Source organism: Pseudophryne corroboree, chromosome 8 (genome assembly GCF_028390025.1).
Source record: "Pseudophryne corroboree isolate aPseCor3 chromosome 8, aPseCor3.hap2, whole genome shotgun sequence".
Classification (NCBI taxonomy): domain Eukaryota; kingdom Metazoa; phylum Chordata; class Amphibia; order Anura; family Myobatrachidae; genus Pseudophryne; species Pseudophryne corroboree.
Genome location: NC_086451.1, coordinates 245,901,995 through 245,920,004, shown reverse-complemented (window position 1 = coordinate 245,920,004; position 18,010 = coordinate 245,901,995). Strand labels below are relative to the sequence as shown.

The 18,010-nt window shown below is 47.1% G+C and overlaps 1 protein-coding gene across 1 annotated transcript in view; it reads left to right on the top strand.

Moving 5' to 3' along the window:
• LOC134948887 (germ cell nuclear acidic protein-like) overlaps positions 1–18,010 on the top strand; it is a 335,115-nt gene that overhangs the window by 39,706 nt on the left and 277,399 nt on the right. The window contains exons 4-5 of the mRNA XM_063937161.1: positions 6,598–6,644; positions 12,473–12,536. Of these exons, the coding sequence (XP_063793231.1) occupies positions 6,598–6,644; positions 12,473–12,536 (111 nt within the window). The remainder of the gene's footprint in view (positions 1–6,597; positions 6,645–12,472; positions 12,537–18,010) is intronic.

The following is an 18,010-nucleotide window of genomic DNA, read 5'->3' as shown; positions in this document are numbered from 1 at the left end:
TCTATATGTCGTTTAGACAGTGTTAGTTAAGAACAAGTGCACTTCTGTATGAATATTTAGTACAAGTATTCTGTGATATACATCCAGTGGTTACTGTGCATTATTATATCTGTATACATACAAATCTTTATGTAGTATTGCTAGTCCAGTGTAGTTTTATTTTTTATATGTAATTTCTGCATTGTACCTGTGACTGTGTGCCTATAGCTGCTGTGTGGATTTTATTCAGTGTATCACACATATTTCTATCACTATATTCTGTGCCCTGGGGGTCTAAGTGTGTCAGGGTCTCATATACCATATAGTGTTCCACAGGATATACTGTTTTGTATTTTTCACTGTGTGTTTCAGTCACCTCACACCACACCTGTTTGTGCTCTGCAATTTCAGTCACATATCTTATGTCGGGTATTGTGTTTGTCTGGCTATATTGTACTGATACGCCCTAAGGCTACATTCCCAATAATGTCTGCTACACAGGGCGGGAAATCCGCAAACTCTCCTGCATCATGCAGTGCTGGCACCACAGATTTACCTGGGGAAAAGATTTCTGCTGAGGGGTCAGGTACTTGGAGTTCTGAACCCCATAGTCAGCCCGCAGCACCTGTGGCAAATCAGGATCCACCTTGGGCTGCATTTTCAAATATGCTGGCTACGCTTGTAATACGACTTACGCCCCCTGTGGGACCTCCTGTGCCATTACAGCCACATATTGTCCCTGTACTTAATCCACCATAGGTGGATACTCTGTAAACCCAGTTAAAGCAATTAAATCAGTCCTTGGTTAGATAAAAACCTAACCCTCGCCCTATGGCTCCAAAGGGTCATCTAAACGGGCCATTTCTAATTCACAATCCACTACTATTTCGGATGATTCTTCCGATTCGGATGGGGAATATACTGATCCAGCAGATGCTGATACCGCTGCGTCTGATGAAGATTCTACAACACAGGTTGATGATCCTGACCCAGTGGAGGCTATCAAGCTGATTCTTCAGATTGATAATGAGATTGACCTTCCCGATACATCTAAGAAACCTGATAAGTTCAAACATCAGAAGGTTACTAAATTAGTCTTGCCACATTCTGACCATTTAATTGACATGCGTCAGGAATCCGGATCTTCTCCAGGAAATACATTTTCCCTGTCTAAAAAGATGCTCGCTCGTTATCCTCCTGCTGCGGAGTTGAGTAACAAGTGGAAAACCCTGCCACCAGTGGACTCGCATGTAGGCCATCTTGTGGTGTCATCTACTCTGCCGGTCAACCTCTTTGAAGGAACCGACGGATAAGCGTGTGGAAGGTTGCTTGAAGTCTATTTACACGCTTACAGGTGCTGTACATAGACCCACTAAGGCAGCCTCTTGGGCTGCAAATGACAATGAAGCATGGGTTCAAGCAATTGAGGAAGTGCTACCTCTGAATTTTTCTGACACTGCCAGACAATAACTGTCGTATATTACCACAGCCTCCCACTATTTTCAGGAGGCGGTCTCTGATGCAGGCATTATGGCGGCCAAGGCATCTACTACGTCTCCTGACTCGCCGGATTCTGTTGTTACGGTCCTGGTCGGTGGACCTGGACTCTAAGAAGACCTTGGAGGTACTCCCTTTTAAGGGAGATATACTGTTTGGAGATGATTTGAACAAAATTGTGACCGACTTGGCATCTGCCAATACTGCGTTTCTCCCAAGTACTAATCCTTCGGTTACGAAGGCTGAGTACTACTTTTCGTTCCTTTCGACCTCCAGGTAAAGCAAAGGGTCAGGCATACCCGAGACAGGCTCGCACTTCCAAATCCTCTAAGCCCAAACCTAAACGTTCTTGGGCCACCCTTCAGCCTGCTATCCCCCCTGGATACAGGAGTGATAGTGCTGGTGCCTCTGTCTGAGAGGCAGGGGATATATTCGACGCTGTTTCGAATTCTGAAGCTGAATGGATCCTCCCGACCTATACTCAACCTCATATCTTTGAAGAAATTTGTGAGGGTGTCCAAATTCTGTATGGAATCTCTGTGCTCTATGGACTATATGGAATCTCTGGACATACAGGATGCTTACCTACACATACCTATAGCCATGTTGCATCAGCAATATCTTCAGCTTGCTATTGGCAACCTTGATTAACCGTTCCAAGCCTTGCCTTTCGGACTGACCATGGCTCCTCGGATCTCTACCAAGGTCATGGCGGACTTGTTGATCCTGGCAAACTCTCCAGAGGTTCTCCTCCGTCATCTGGAACTGTCGGTCCAATTCCTACAAGCCCACGGGTGGCTCATCAACTGGAAGAAATCCTATCTGGTCCCTGCTCCAGAGCATGGTACACCTGGGGGCATTACTGGACACCTACAACCAATGTTTGTTCTGGTCTCCAGAGAAGGGCCTGAAACTTCAGGACAGAATCAGATGCTTCCTCTCTCGCCAAAGAGTTTCAATACACTCGGTGATGCAAGTACTAGGCCTCATGGTGTAGGCTTTCAACATGGTGGAGTATGCTCGCTTACATTCCTGCCCTCTGCAGAGGTTATTACTTTCCAAGTGGGATGGCCTGCCTCACATGATTTCCTTGACTCCGGAGGTTTGTCTCTCACTGAGATGGTGGCTACAGGACCAACAATTGATCAGGGGTTGTCCCTTCAGGATCTCCAACTGGGTCGTCCGAACGACTGATGCCTGTCTGCGGGGTTGGGCCGCGGTGTTGGAGCAACACTCTCTCCAGGGTCGGTGGACCAGGGCTGAATCTCTCCTCAATAAACATTCTGGAATTGCGGGCAGTGCTCAATGCGTTGACACTGGCCCTGCCTTTCGTACAGAACAGGCCTGTTCAACTACAATCAGACAACGCCATTACAGTGACGTACATAAATCATCAAGGTAGCACTCGAAGCCGCATGGCAATGATGGAAGTGTCAAAAATTCTTCGATGGGCGGAACGCCATCTGCCAGCAGTATTGGCAGTGTTCATTTCGGGGGTCCTCAACTGGGAAGCGGACTTCCTCAGTCGTCGGGACGTACACGCCGGGGAGTGGAGTCTTCATGCGGAGGGCTTCCAACTCCTTATGGACAAGTGGGGTCTACCAGATGTAGACCTGATGGCGTCTCGACGCAGTCACAAGGTTCCGGTCTTCGGAGCCAAGGACAAGAGATCCTCAAGCAGCATTCGTGGACGCACTGTCAATTCCATGGAACTTTTTCGACTGCCATACGTGTTCCCTCCAGTGTCACTCCTGCCCAGGTTACTACGAAAGTTCAAGCAAGGAGGAATGCTGCTTCTAGTCTCTCCAGCATGGCCCAGACGGCATTGGTTCTCAGACCTGCAGGGTTTCTCGATTGAGCGTCGTCTTCTACTTCCTCAACGCCCAGACCTCTTCGTTCAGGGCCCATTGTGTTTACCAGGACCTGGCAAGACTGGCTTTGACGGCGTGGCTGTTGAAGCTTCACTCCTGAGGGCCAAAGGATTTTCTGAGGCGGTTATTCAAACTATGTTGAAGGCCCGCAAACCGGCTTCTGCACAGATTTATTATAGGGTCTGCAATTCTTACTTCACTTGGTGTTCTGCTAAGAATTACGATGCATACAAGTTTAGTACTTCCAGACTTCTAACTTTTTTGCCACAAGGCCTCGATTTAGGGCTTTGCCTGGCTTCCCTCAAGGCTCACATTTCTGCCTCGTCTGTGTGGTTTCAGCTAAAATTTTTATCTATTCCTGACATTCATACATTTACTCAAGGCGTACTACGGATTCAGCCTCCCTATGTCCCTCCTGTGGCTCCATGGGATCTGTCTGTGTTCTTAATGCCCTTCAAGAGTCTCCGTTTGAACCTCTTGAGTCTGTGGACCTTAAATGCTTTACGTTTTAAGGTTATTTTTCGGTTTGCTATTGCCTCTGCTAGGAGGGTGTCAGACTTAGGCACTTTGTCCTGTTGTCCACCCTTTCTGATTTTTCACAGTGACTGGGCAGTTCTTAGAACTCGTCCTGGTTATCTACCTAAGGTTATGTCATCTTTCCACCTTAACCAAGAGATTGTGGTTCCGGCCTTTATCTCTCCTGGTTTGTCTTCCAAAGAGCGGTCTTTGGATGTGGTATGGGCTCTCCGTATATATGTAGAAAGGACTCCCTCTATCAGGACATCAGATTCTCTTTTTGTACTGTTTGGTTTTCACAAACATGGCTGGCCTGCGAATAAGCAGACCTTGGCCAGATGGATTAGAATGGTGATTGCACAAGCTTATGCGCAGGCTGGACTACCAGCTTCTGCTTCTATCAAGGCCCATTCTGCTCGGTCTGTTGGACCTTCTTGGGCGACCCGCCGTGGCGCGTTCGCAGAACAATTGTGCAAGGCGGTTGCGTGGTCTTCCATGAACACGTTCATCAGGTTCTATGCCTTTGATACTTCCGCCTCCCAGGATGCTTCCTTTGGATGCCGGGTTCTTGTGCCCGCTTTATTGCGTCCCCTCACATGAGGAACTGCTTTAGGACATCCCGATGTTGTTCCCTGTGGAATACCAGTGTACCCCGCTGCAGAAAAGGAGATTTATGGTAAGACCTTTGTTAAATCTTTCTGCGAGGTACGCTGGATTCCACAGGGCGCCCACCCTGACGCACTTGGCTTCTTTTGGGTTTGTATGGCATTATCCGCTAGTCCCTTCTCATGTTGTGAGAATGTGGGTTTATGTGACTAACATCTACCGTTTCTCTTACCTTCTACTGCGTTGGACTGGTAAATCTCCTTACATATCCTTGGATATCAGATTTTTCCGTATTTTGGAATAATTGCATACCATAATGAGACATCATGGTGATGGCACACAGGTCTAAGCACAGAATGCAGTTATGTTTCATACATACCTTATACACACAGCCTGAAGGTAATTTTAGCTAATATTTTTAATAACTTTGTGCATTAAACAAAGTGTGTCTACATTCACACAATTCATTTGTTTCATATACACCTTATACACACAGCCTGAAGGTCATTTAATACAATATTTTTAATAACTTTGTGTATTAAACAATGTGTAAATTGAGCCATCAGAAAACAAAGGTTTCACTCTCAGCCTCACTCAAAATTCCGTATTTTGGAATATTTGGATGTGGGATACTCAAAAAAAATAAATAAATAAAAAAAAATTAGCATCTATGAAAATAGGAGCACGCCTGCTATTTGAGGTGTATGATTACTGGACTGTACATGTGTACACTGCGTGTGGCCAAATTTTCTTAGGTTATTATAAACACGCCTGTTTTACATTCATAGCACTCTTGACAAGATCTTTCACTACAATAAAATAGTAAAACTACTTAGAGGGTTGCAAAAAAAAAGTTGTGTTGAGATACCCTATTGGCGCTGACAAAGCAGCTGCTGTCCTCTGTCGTGGTTATACCCTATATCCGAAATGTGAAATTCAAGAAGAAAATGGAGGTGACGGAGCTTGCGCGCTCTGTCACCTCTATTTTCTACTTTTGGGGTTGTTTAGGTTTGTTAGCAAACCAAAAATGCCCACTAATGGGCAAAACCATGTTACACTGCAGGTGGGGCAGATGTAACATGTGCAGGGAGATTTAGATTTGGGTGGGTTATAATGTTTCTTTGCATGGTAAATGCTAGCTGCTTAATTTCTCCACTGCAATTTAGAATTCAGTTGGAACACACCCCACCCAAATCTAAATCTCTCTGTACATGTTACATCTGCACCACCTGCAGGGCACATGGTTTTGCCCATTAGTGGGCTTTTTGGGTTTGCTAACAAACCTGAATATGTCGCTGAAAATTAAATGATTTGATTTGATGTTATTTCAAATATTGACATTTCTATACAACTGAGTGATGAATGTTGATAATAGCTGTCTGTTACCCAATGCCCAGGAGTACAAAGTACGGTCATAAATGCTGAGTGAGTGAAGCGGTGCACTGGAGACAATACTAGAGCAGGGAGAACTAAGTAGGTGGAGGGCTCTGCCTGTGAGTGCTCACAGGGCCTAATTCAGACTGGATTGCTGCAACGGCAGCAATCGCAGTTTGAAGCCCTTGCTTGGAGCCCAGTGAGATGCTATCAGCATCTCAGGGCTGTGATTGCCTCTGCTGATTGACCGGCCAGGGGTGGGAGGGGGCGTGTCAGTGGCGTTAGAACGCCGTCGGCCGGGCGCAGTGCAGACTGTTGGGGTGGGTGGGGGGAGCGGGCGGGCTGCTGCGGCTGAGTGATTTCACACACAAATGCTGCGACCCGGGATGTGGCGAGGAGTGGCATGCCAGCGCACAAGAGCTGCGCTGGCAGGGAGCTACTCGCCTGGTGCAGAAGCATCGCCGCCGTGCGATTCTTTTGCACCTGTGCGTGGAAGGGTGGGTAGGGCCTGACATGCGTACCTCCGCATGTCGGAGTAAATGATCGTAGATGTGCTAAATTTAGCACATCTATGATCAGGTCTGAATCACCCCCTCAGTCCAGAGGATTGGGGGTAAACTAGGAGATTTAACGGGAAGAGAGATGTAGAGGGGAGGAGTTAAAACCGTAACAGATAATTATCTCTGATATTATTATTTTATTTTTTTTTAACAGATGTTTGATTAATTTTAGATTATTTTCTTGTAATTTTTAGATCCACTGTGGTAGTACCTGATTCCAGCGATGAAGAGTTTGAAAAGTGTATGTGAAAATTTTTTTTCCCCCCCTTTCTGATCAAACACAAATGCTGTAAATAGTAGGTGAAACCTAGAGTTTACTTCTGAAATACTTTGTATTTATACTGTATGAAGTGGCCACTGCTTATGCAGATAGGGCTATAGTCTAATAATAATAATAATAATAATAATAATAATAATAATAATAATAATAATAATAATAATAATAATAATAAAAATAAAAATAATTAATTTCTCTATCGTCCTAGTGGATGCTGGGGTTCCTGAAAGGACCATGGGGAATAGCGGCTCCGCAGGAGACAGGGCACAAAAGTAAAGCTTTCCGATCAGGTGGTGTGCACTGGCTCCTCCCCCTATGACCCTCCTCCAAGCCAGTTAGATTTTTGTGCCCGGCCGAGAAGGGTGCAATCTAGGTGGCTCTCCTAAAGAGCTGCTTAGAAAAGTTTAGCTTAGGTTTTTTATTTTACAGTGAGTCCTGCTGGCAACAGGATCACTGCAACGAGGGACTTAGGGGAGAAGAAGTGAACTCACCTGCGTGCAGGATGGATTGGCTTCTTGGCTACTGGACATCAGCTCCAGAGGGACGATCACAGGTACAGCCTGGATGGTCACCGGAGCCTTGCCGCCGGCCCCCTTGCAGATGCTGAAGTAAGAAGAGGTCCAGAATCGGCGGCAGAAGACTCCTCAGTCTTCTAAAGGTAGCGCACAGCACTGCAGCTGTGCGCCATTTTCCTCTCAGCACACTTCACACGGCAGTCACTGAGGGTGCAGGGCGCTGGGAGGGGGGCGCCCTGGGAGGCAAAATGAATACCTATTTTGGCTAAAAATACCTCACATATAGCCTCCGGAGGCTAAATGGAGATATTTAACCCCTGCCAGAATCCGTTAAGAGCGGGAGACGAGGCCGCCGAAAAAGGGGCGGGGCCTATCTCCTCAGCACACAGCGCCATTTTCCCTCACAGAAAGGCTGGAGGGAAGGCTCCCAGGCTCTCCCCTGCACTGCACTACAGAAACAGGGTTAAAACAGAGAGGGGGGGCACTAATTTGGCGTTAGAAATATATAAAAAAGATGCTATAAGGGAAAACACTTATATAAGGTTGTCCCTATATAATTATAGCGTTTTTGGTGTGTGCTGGTGAACTCTCCCTCTGTCTCTCCAAAGGGCTAGTGGGTCCTGTCCTCTATCAGAGCATTCCCTGTGTGTGTGCTGTGTGTCGGTACGTGTGTGTCGACATGTATGAGGACGATGTTGGTGAGGAGGCGGAGCAATTGCCTGTAATGGTGATGTCACTCTCTAGGGAGTCGACACCGGAATGGATGGCTTATTTAGGGAATTACGTGATAATGTCAACACGCTGCAAGGTCGGTTGACGACATGAGACGGCCGACAAACAATTAGTACCGGTCCAGACGTCTCAAAAACACCGTCAGGGGTTTTAAAACGCCCGTTTACTTTAGTCTGTCGACACAGACACAGACAGGGACACTGAATCCAGTGTCGACGGTGAATAAACAAACGTATTCCTTATTAGGGCCACACGTTAAAGGCAATGAAGGAGGTGTTTCATATTTCTGATACTACAAGTACCACAAAAGAGGGTATTATGTGGGATGTGAAAAAACTACCGTAGTTTTTCCTGAATCAGATAAATTAAATAAAGTGTGTGATGATGCGTGGGTTCCCCCCGATAGAAAATTATGGGCGGTATACCCTTTCCCGCCAGTAGTTAGGGCGCGTTGGGAAACACCCCTTAGGGTGGATAAGGCGCTCACACGCTTATCAAAACAAGTGGCGGTACCGTCTATAGATAGGGCCGTCCTCAAGGACCAGCTGACAGGAGGCTGGAAAATATCATAAAAAGTATATACACACATACTGGTGTTATACTGCGACCAGCGATCGCCTCAGCCTGGATGTGCAGAGCTGGGGTGGCTTGGTCGGATTCCCTGACTAAAAATATTGATACCCTTGACAGGGACAGTATTTTATTGACTATAGAGCATTTAAAGGATGCATTTCTATATATGCGAGATGCACAGAGGGATATTTGCACTCTGGCATCAAGAGTAAATGCGATGTCCATATCTGCCAGAAGATGTTATGGACACGACAGTGGTCAGGTGATGCAGATTCCAAACGGCACAAAGGTGTATTGCCGTATAAAGGAAGAGGAGTTATTTGGGGTCGGTCCATCGGACCTGGTGGCCACGGCAACTGCTGGAAAATCCGCCGTTTTTACCCTAAGTCACATCTCTGCAGAAAAAGACACCGTCTTTTCAGCCTCAGTCCTTTCGTCCCTATAAGATCATATCTGCCCAGGGATAGAGGAAAGGGAAGAAGACTGCAGCAGGCAGCCCATTCCCAGGAACAGAAGCGTTCCACCGCTTCTGACAAGTTCTCAGCATGGCGCTGAGACCGTACAGGACCCCTGGATCCTACAAGTAGTATCCCAGGGGTACAGATTGGAATGTCGAGACGTTTCCCCTTCGCAGGCTCCTGAAGTCTGCTTTACCAAGGTCTCCCTCCGACAAGGAGGCAGTATGGGAAAAAATTCACAAGCTGTATTCCCAGCAGGTGATAATTAAATTACCCCTCCTACTACAAGAAAAGGGGTATTATTCCACACTATATTGTGGTACTGAAGCCAGAAGGCTAGGTGAGACTTATTCTAAAAAAAAAAAAAAAAAAAAAAATTTTTGAACACTTACAAAGGTTCAAATCAAGATGGAGTCACTCAGAGCAGTGATAACGAACCAGGAAGAAGGGGACTATATAGTGTCCCGGGACATCAGGGATGCTTACCTCTATGTCCCAAATTTGCCCTTCTCACTAAGGGTACCTCAGGTTCGTGGTGCAGAACTGTCACTATCAGTTTCAGACGCTGCCGTTTGGATTGTCCACGGCACCCCGGGTCTTTACCAAGGTAATGGCCGAAATGATGATTCTTCTTCGAAGAAAAGGCGTCTTAACTATCCCTTACTTGGACGATCTCCTGATAAGGGCATAGTCCAGGGAACAGTTGGAGGTCGGAGTAGCACTATCTCGGATACTGCTACAACAGCACGGGTGGATTCTAAATATTCCAAAATCGCAGCTGATCCCGACGACACGTCTGCTGTGCCTAGGGAGGATTCTGGACACAGTCCAGAAAAAGGTGTTTCTCCCGGAAGAGAAAGCCAGGGAGTTATCCGAGCTAGTCAGGAACCTCCTAAAAACAGTGCATCATTGCACAAGGGTCCTGGTAAAAATGGTGGCTTCCTACGAAGCAATTCCATTCGGCAGATTTCACGCAAGAACTTTTCAGTGGGATCTGCTGGACAAATGGTCCGGATCGCATCTTCAGATGCATCAGCGGATAACCCTATATCCAAGGACAAGGGTGTCTCTCCTGTGGTGGTTATAGAGTGCTCATCTTCTAGAGGGCCGCAGATTCGGCATTCAGGATTGGATGCTGGTGACCACGGAGCCCAGCCCGAGAGGCTGGGGAGCAGTCACACAAGGAAAAAATTTCCAGGGAGTGTGATCAAGTCTGGAGACTTTTCTCCACATAAATATACTGGAGCTAAGGGTAAATTTATAATGCTCTAAGCTTAGCAAGACCTCTGCTTCAAGGTCAGCCGGTATTGATCCAGTGGGAAAAACATCACGGCAGTCGCCCACGTAAACAGACAGGGCGACACAAGAAGCAGGAGGGCAATGGCAAAAACTGCAAGGACTTTTCGCTGGGCGTAAAATCATGTGATAGCAGTGTTTCATCCCGGGAATGGAAACTGGGAAGCAGACTTCCTCAGCAGGCACGACCTCCACCCGGGAGAGTGGAAACTTCATCGGGAAGTTTTTTCCACATGATTGTAAACCGTTGGGAAATACCAAAGGTGGACATGATGGCGTCCCGTCTGAACAAAAAACGGGACAGGTATTGCGCCAGGTCAAGAGACCCTCAGGCAATAGCTGTGGACGTTCTGGTAACACCGTGGGTGTACCAGTCGGTGTATGTGTTCCCTCCTCTGCTTCTCATACCTAAGGTGCTGAGAATTATAAGACGTAGAGGAGTAAGAACTATACTCATGGCTCCGGATTGGCCAAGAAGGACTTGGTACCCGGAACTTCAAGAGATGCTTACAGAGGTCTTATGGCCTCTGCCGCTAAGAAGGGACTTGCTTCAGCAAGTACCATGTCTGTTCCAAGACTTACCGCAGCTGCGTTTGTCGGCATGGCGGTGGAAAGCCGGATCCTAAGGGAAAAAGGCATTCCGGAAGAGGTCATTCCTACCCTGGTCAAAGCCAGAAAGGAGGTGACCGCACAACATTATCACCACATGTGGCGAAAATATGTTGCGTGGTGTGAGGCCAGGAAGGCCCCACAAAGAAATTTCAACTCGGTCGTTTCCTGCATTTCCTGCAAACAGGAGTGTCTATGGGCCTCAAATTGGGGTCCATTAAGGTTCAAATTTCGGCCCTGTCGATTTTCTTCCAGAAAGAATTGGCTTCAGTTCCTGAAGTCCAGAAGTTTGTCAAGGGAGTATTGCATATACAACCCCCTTTTGTGCCTCCAGTGGCACTGTGGGATCTCAACGTAGTTCTGGGATTCCTCAAATCACATTGGTTTAAAACCAGTCAAATCTGTGGATTTGAAGCATCTCACATGAAAAGTGACCATGCTCTTGGCCCTGGCCTGGACCAGGCGAGTGTCAAATTGGTGGTTTTTTTCTCAAAAAAGCCCATATCTGTTTGTCCATTCGGACAGGGCAGAGCTGCGGACTCGTCCCCAGTTCTCTCCCTAAAGGTGGTGTCAGTGTTTCACCTGAACCAGCTTATTGTGGTGCCTTGCACCTACTAGGGACTTGGAGGACTCCAAGTTGCTAGATGTTGTCAGGGCCCTGAAAATATGTTCCAGGACGGCTGGAGTCAGGAAAACTGACTTGCTGTTATCCTGTATGCACCCAACAAACTGGGTGCTCTTGCTTCTAAGCAGACTATTGCTAGTTGGATGTGTAATACAATTCAGCTTGCACATTCTGTGGCAGGCCTGCCACAGCCAAAATATGTAAATGCCCATTCCACAAGGAAGGTGGGCTCATCTTGGGCGGCTGCCCGAGGGGTCTCGGTTTTACAACTTTGCCGAGCAGCTACTTGGTCAGGGGCAAACACGTTTGCTAAATTCTACAAATTTGATACCCTGGCTAAGGAGGACCTGGAGTTCTCTCATTCGGTGCTGCAGAGTCATCCGCACTCTCCCGCCCGTTTGGGAGCTTTGGTATAATCCCCATGGTCCTTTCAGGAACCCCAGCATCCACTAGGACGATAGAGAAAATAAGAATTTACTTACCGATAATTCTATTTCTCGGAGTCCGTAGTGGATGCTTGGCGCCCATCCCAAGTGCGGATTATCTGCAATACTTGTACATAGTTACAAAAATCGGGTTATTATTGCTGTGAGCCATCTTTTCAGAGGCTCCGCTGTTATCATACTGTTAACTGGGTTTAGATCACAAGTTGTACGGTGTGATTGGTGTGGCTGGTATGAGTCTTACCCGGGATTCAAAATTCCTCCCTTATTGTGTACGCTCGTCCGGGCACAGTACCTAACTGGCTTGGAGGAGGGTCATAGGGGGAGGAGCCAGTGCACACCACCTGATCGGAAAGCTTTACTTTTGTGCCCTGTCTCCTGCGGAGCCGCTATTCCCCATGGTCCTTTCAGGAACCCCAGCATCCACTACGGACTCCGAGAAATAGAATTATCGGTAAGTAAATTCTTATTTTTATTTATATCACGCTCTTTCTCCAATAGGACTCAAGGCGCTAATCTATTCATGTTTCCATTAATACAGATTTGACACAACTGAAAACCCCTAAACCAGCTATAAACAAACGTTTGGACAAACAAAGCAACAGGTAATGGATTTGGGTACATTGGTAACTATGCTGTCATGTTATTTTCATTCCATTTGTATAATTTGTGTAAAGGAGTGCCAATCTTTATTTTTCTTTCTCATCCACTAGGGGGCACAGGAGACACAACGCTGGGTATAGGCTGGCTGGGAGCTAGACAGGCACCAAAAGGGTTACTTTTAAGTACCCAGCAGGCCTTGCCTTCCCTTCCCTTTTCACTAAACCCCAGGCCCGCTAGTTTTTTTTTGGGTGCCAAGACAGGAGCAGGCACCTATATTTAGGGCTGTGTTTTACACGGCAAAGTAACTTTTTTTATTTAATTACTTTAGTTAGAGCTGCAATAGCAGTGAAGAGTGGGATATTGGTGGACTGGCGCCCAGCATGCCCGCTCCTACTCCCGGTGTCCGCCGACTGCAGCGCTAATGATGGCCTAGGGATTTCCGCCGCGGGAGTTCAGGAGCAGCAATCTCCCCCGTGACCGGAGAGGTTTTTTGACGGTAGCTCCCTGCTGTAGGGAGACAGCGGGAGGGCAGATGAGTGGGGGCCCAGGTCACTGCGATTCTCCTACTGGACCACCAGGGCACAGCAACAGGGCAGGAATGTAGGTCCCTTCGGTTTATCATCTGAGGGAGGAGGTGCCTAGCCTGCAGCCACTCCCTCCACCCCTGGGGCTTGCTGGTAGCTTGGCTCATGGTCTGCCCCTGGGCTGATCCTCCTCCCTCCTCTCTCAGCCCCTCCCAGAAAATGCTGTGCAGCCATTTTAACTCGCATGCTGGCTGGGAATTGCTTAGAGAGGAAGGTCTGTCCACTGTCTCCTCTGTACCCAGCTCCAGTGCCTGGGTTCAATCTTTCTCCTGCCCGATTGATTCTCGCAGGACAGTTGAGTATCTTGGCCCATTTCTTGTTTCCAAGCATTGTGTGGCTGAGTGACTGTGTTGCTACAGTGAATGTGGTTGGCCTTGCATACCCTATACAGAGCCTATTTCTGTGCATGCACATTATAGCAATGTTATCCAGAGGCAAGAAGGTTGTTTCTACTGAACCTCCTACTTGCTGTGTGTCCTGTAATAATCTGTCTCCTCAGGATTCATTAGACATGGGCCAGTGCAGAGCATGTGTTGCAGCTCCACCACGGGAGGATCCTGCGCCTGCAACTATTACACTGGAACCAGCTTGGGCAATCGACCTTACTCAGGTGATGGCGCAGTTTGTGGATCGCTTAGCTACACCACAGGTGGGTACACCGGATTCAGCAACACCTGGTACCTCTGCACCAGGTCAGGCTTATCCACTTCCTCCACAGGAGGAACCCCCTTGGGTTCACGCGTTTGCACAGTCAGTTCAGGGTCTTTCTCAATTCTCTACTTCCGTGAACAGCTTATGGAGAGAGAAAAATGTCCCAAACGGGCTCATGCTTTTAGCGGAACCGCTACCCCTCTCTCTGATGGGGATTCGGATTCAGAGTCTACAAATTCGGAACAGGGAAGTGTGTCAGGGGAATCTGATCTGGATACTTCTTCAGGTCTAGAAGACTCCCTTTCGGTGGCAGAAGTGGAGGCCCTTGTTAAGCAGGTGAGATTGGTCTTGGATATTGAGCATGAAGACCTTGCTCCCACATCCAAAACGCCGGTTTTTAAAAACCCCCAAAAAGGATTCAACGCAATTTCCCTCTTTAGCGCAATTGGAAGACATGCTGGAGGGAGCATGGGCCAAACCTGATGAGATATTTCTCTGGCTGGGTCCACAGGTTATCCACAGGATAACATAGGGATATGCCGGAGCGACAGCGGAAATGGCACCAAACTGTCACGAGCTTTCTGGCCTCCCAGGATGCATCGGGGCTTCACCATATAGTCCCGCCCACTGACTCAGTCAAATCAGTTTTTTGTTTGGTGCGGCAGGAGCCGGACCATGGTCACAGGGCTGCTGTTAATAAAGCAGCCTGAAGCTTTTATTTTATTTTTATAGTCTTACTATGTTTTTTGAGCGACAGCGTCTTAAACACATACTAGAAAGAGTCGCTCCAACAACTCCCCACCGGGTCGCAACAACGCTTACCTTCGCGGTACAGTGCTGTCTCGACGGGCGTCTGTGTCGGATGTTCTAGCAGGTCCAGCAGACGTAACCAGGCTGTGGCCGGAGCATGGGGGGGAAGGTAAGTCTATGGATTTCCTCTTACTAGAGGGGTCCGGACACAGCTACACTGCTTTTGGTGGAGACTACAAACAGTGATTTGATGCGCCGAACACTCTCTGGTGCGACAGCACTATGCTCTAGGGATCATAGGCGCCAGGACTAGGTAGAGGCCGCGATCCTTAGAGTTTTAGTCAACAGGGGGATTCAGACGCTCTCCTGGCTGCCCCTCCCCCAAGTTCATGAACCGTTTCCGCGTGTTTCCCGTCCATGAACTGAATTACCTCACTTCCGTCTCAGACGCTACCACGAGGGTACTCGGTCGCAGCTTTAGACGCTGCGGTTGTGTACACTAGAGATCCCGCCTAGACCGAGTCGCAGGCCTTAGCGTCTGCATACACGTGGAAGTCACTGAGCGTCCATGTCAGTCAGTGAGCGACTGTGTCTTTCATCAGTTATCAGGAGCGGTAGTGTACATCAGTAGCGTCTGAATCCACTCAGCGTCTTACGAGCGTATTTGCTTGGATATGGAAGTGTGGTGAGTCTCCCTGTATCCCGCTCTATGTAGGAAGGGTATACAGTACTAAAAATTCTCTCTACTTGTTAGTATGAATTGTTAATTTTAGTACATATTGCATATGAGACCTGTATATTACTGTTGTTTCTGCATGTTATGTTTGAAAAAAAACAGTTAAAACAGAAGTACAATTTTCCTACTTGTAAGTTGTTATGGGGGTTGTATTCTCATATGACAATGTTTAATGCTTTAACATGTGCTAGTATGTGTGCTGACTTTTTTTATGTTGTCAGTCCTGTTCTGACCCTCAATTCAGGTGCACGGTTGTGGTCAGATTGATCTCACTTCTATGTATCCATATATAGGTGATTTTCAGTCACAAATTTTGTAGTCATTAACAGAATTTTACCATGTCTGAGCGGCAAAAGTGACGAGGAGAATTTATCAGGCACTCCTACATCCCTAACATGTTTATCTTGTAAAACAGGGTTAATTGACCAGTTGGTCACATATGAGGTGTTATGTGCGAACTGTTTTGCTTTTCAGCAAAGTAAAAAACAGGATTTGGTTCGACAGCCATTAGAGCCACCATGGAGTATGTTCGCAAAGACTTTGTCTTCGATAGCGGACAGGTTAACTCCGGCAGCACCACCCCAGGGGTTAGGTTACACTATTAACCCTTACATGCAGCTCCCTCCTTACGGCTTGGTTCCAGTAGCCTCTACAAGTAACCTAGGGACAGGTAAGACTAAGACAGATGCGTGTGTGGCAGACTACACAAGATGATACAACAGATGATGATACAGTGTATTCAAATACTCCGTATGATGATCAGTCACTGAGTTTTAGTTCAGAGGATGTAGCTGAACTTATTGATGCTGTGAAGGCTGTTCTCTTTGGAGGAATCAGCCAAAACAGTGTCAAGATCTAAAGCACCTGTGCTTAATCGAACAAAAACAGTTAAAGCTGAATTCCCAGCGTCAGAGGAGCTGACGGAAATGATGGATGAATCCTGGGCGACGCCTAGTATAAGGTATAAGATTCTGAAAAAATCGTGTTCTTATTATCCATTTCCAGCTGCGGATTGTTCGAAGAGAGAAGTTCCTCCGAAAGTAGATGCACATGTACTGCGACTTGTGCATAAATCTGCTTTACCACTGTCATCTACCTCATTAAATGTGACAGACAGAAGGGTAGATAGCTTCTTGAATATATTTTCTCTCGCAGGAGCAGTGGTAAGACCTGCTATGGCTTCGGCCTGGATAGTAAAGGCAATGAGCGAATGGATAGAGGAACTAGATATAATGGTCTCTCTCCTCCTAATAGGGAGCAAGAGTATCATTTAAGCCGTTTTAAGACAATCTGCCCAATACTTTGAAGAAGCGGCAATTGACATGGGTACAATCGCTTCTAGAGCATCAGCCTTGACGGTAGCCGCTCGTAGAGCAATTTGGCTGCGTACTTGGAAAGCGGATGCAGAATCCAAGAAGGAATTGGAAGCATTACCTTTCATTGGTAATATATTGTTTGCGAAACGATTGTCAGACATTCTAGAATCGGAAGCTGAGTCAAAGTAGGTCAGATTTTCGACTAGTTATAACCCTAAGTCTAGGGGTTCAAAGTTTCGGCCATTTCGGTGGCAAAGCAAAGGCTAAGGAGGAGTCTAAGCAACCCCAGTTCAAAACCAGGGGTAGGAAGCAGTGGGCTAGCAAAAAGCCAGCTTCCAAGTCTAAACAGAAACCATCAGCCTGAAGAGACGGGCTTCCGCCTGGAGGATTCCAGGGTTGGGGGCCGACTCCTTCGTTTTGCACACATATGGCAACAGTCGACAACAGATGCTTGGGTGCAGAAGGTGGTTTCTCAGGGGTATGGGTTCCCATTCAGGAGGCAGCCTCCTCAAAGATTTTTTTGCACCAGCCCGTCTCGTATAGAGTCGAAGGCCAATGCCCTGCAAGAAGCAGTCCAAAAATTACTGCAGTCAGGTGTGATTGTCCCAGTACCTCCATCACAAAGGGGACAGGGGTTTTACTACAATCTATTTCTAATCCAGAAGCCAAATGGGTCATTTTGACCAATTCTCTATCTGAAAATGTTAAACAAATACATTTGGATCCCAGGGTTCCACATGGAAACGTTACGCTCCATAATGTTGGCTATGGAACTGGGAGATTACATGGTATCTCTGGATGTACAGGATGCTTAGCTACATGTGCCTATAGCACTGTCTCATCAGTGTTACCTCAGGTTTGCCATCCTCCAGGAACATTTTCAGTTCCAAGCCTTGCCCTTCGGGCTAGCAACAGCACACAGGGTGTTTACCAAAATTATGGCGGCTTATCTCCGCAAGCAGGGGATAAGAATATTCCCATACCTCGACGACCTGTTAATCCTAGCACATTCGCAGGAGGTACTTTTGAGCCATCTTCAACAGACAGTAGTTTGTTTACAGAGACACAGGTGGCTCATAAATTGGGAAAAGTAGTCTCTGAATCCGTCACAGCGGAAGGTTCATTTGGGGGCCATATTGGATTCGGATCTACAGAAAGTTTTCTTACCAGAGAAAAAGATAGTCAAGGTGCAGGTCATGACTCAGGAAGCGTTGCACACCCAGACAATGTCAGTCCATGCAGCAATGCGACTGTTGGGTCTGATGGTATCAACCTTCGACATGGTGGAATATGCGCAATTCCACTCCAGACCTTTTACAGCACCTCATTCTGACCAAATGGAACGGAGATCATCAGACGATAAAAAAGCAGATTAGATAAAGTTTCCAGTAAACGTAAAAAGGTCTCTAACGTGGTGGCTACAGACAGACCATTTAAAC